This window comes from Phalaenopsis equestris, unplaced genomic scaffold (genome assembly GCF_001263595.1).
Source record: "Phalaenopsis equestris unplaced genomic scaffold, ASM126359v1 Scaffold211383, whole genome shotgun sequence".
NCBI classification, from domain to species: domain Eukaryota; kingdom Viridiplantae; phylum Streptophyta; class Magnoliopsida; order Asparagales; family Orchidaceae; genus Phalaenopsis; species Phalaenopsis equestris.
Window position 1 is genome coordinate 916 of NW_018230389.1, and position 1,611 is coordinate 2,526.

Genomic DNA, 1,611 nt, shown 5'->3' on the forward strand with positions numbered 1-1,611 from the left:
AGTGTTATTTGAAGTTCACAGAACTCCCCATAAAAATTCCAAGGCCTTTGGAACTCATTTAATAGTCCAAGTTGATTTTCTAAGTTAAATGTCATTTTTAACATTAAAATGATTTTTAACAATGAAAATATAACTCAAAAAATTATAAAAATTGGTTTTTGGAGTTCTCTGTGATCAGAATACTTTTATAAAAATAAAATGGTAATTAAAATGAAAACTTCATTTTTAGCCTATTTTTAAATATTTAAATAATTAAAAAATGATAACAATCACAATAATAATAAAATTCATGGAAATTTTCTAAATTGCTTCCTATTCCCTTAATAACAATTGAAATATTTTTCCTCATTTTCTAAGTAAAGATATTGAATTTTGAAGCTTAAGATAATTTTTAATGACTAAAAATGGATTTTCACTAAAATAATTCTAATAATTCAAAGAAAAATCAGAAAAATACGATCAGGATTATTTCCGTTTTTTAAAAAAAAAATATAAAAAATTTTAGGTGAGACCCACCGAAATACATCATGACATGAATAATTTTTAGATTTATGGAGGATGCCCTCTATTCCCTACCTCAAAGCTCGGGACAGCCATGGACCATGAAACACACCGGTCGATAGAAGAAGCGGTGCTTGAGATACTCAGGAATGCTAACATGGAGGAGATGACCGAGTACAAGGTGCGAACTTTAGCAGCAGATCGGCTTGGAATCGACCTCTCACCGCCCGACCGCAAGCGCTTTGTACGGAGCATAGTTGAGTCCTTCCTCACATCGCACAAGGAGGATCCCTCTGATTCCGCTGAAACTCCGCTAGAAGACCAACAGCAAGTGGAGGACCCTGCTGCGGATGAGGAGGAGGAGGAGGCAGAAGAAGAGGAGGACGATCGGAGAAGGAGGCGCGGCCCGAAGGAGTATGATGATGAAGGCGATCTCATCGTGTGCAGGGTCAGTGACTTGGTATCGCGTGTTAAATCTTATGAATTTGTTTACATTCTTGATTTTGGGTCTTTAAATTTCTTGCAGCTGTCGAATAAGAGGAGGGTTACAGTTCAGGATTTCAGAGGTAAGACGCTGGTTTCGATTAGGGAGTACTACGAGAAGGAAGGAAAGCAACTGCCGACCTCTAAAGGTATTCTGCTGCTTATTGTTTGTCTGCGCTTGCTCATCAATTTAATTTGTATAATTTGAAAAATATTAAGTATGTTAATGTGTGGATTCATGGATGTTTACTTTATAATTCGTTAGTACATGTGTTAGAGGAGTGTTTTCTTCGTTTTATTGATCTCAGACTTGTTTGCTTCATGTTTTATTTGGAGCTTGTAAGAGGTTTTTGGGCATGAAGTGTAGCTTTCTTATCAAACCTAAATTTTAGGTTATGTGGCTAATTAAGTGAAATGCTGTCATTTTTTTTGTAATTATATTATTTCAACTGAGCTGTTTAGATTTGGATTACTTATAGATGTTTGTATTGCTCTCTAGTTCAAATTAGCTTTCAATTTTTATTCATAATTTGTTATTGTTGATCTATTTCTTTTTATGGATGACTTTAAATTAGTTGTTTTTTTTATTTTATTATATTAAATTGATATTCCAACATAAAATTCATA

The 1,611-nt window shown here is 33.7% G+C and overlaps 1 protein-coding gene across 1 annotated transcript; it reads left to right on the forward strand.

The window, feature by feature from the left end:
- Positions 1 to 546: 546 nt before the first annotated feature.
- LOC110036829 (RNA polymerase II transcriptional coactivator KELP-like) lies at positions 547 to 1,133 on the forward strand (the record flags this gene model as incomplete). The annotated part of the gene is made up of 2 exons (XM_020741363.1): positions 547 to 949; positions 1,028 to 1,133. Coding segments are annotated over exons 1-2 (460 nt in total), but the record flags the coding sequence as incomplete, so codon positions are not given.
- Between the last annotated feature and the right edge of the window lie 478 nt (positions 1,134 to 1,611).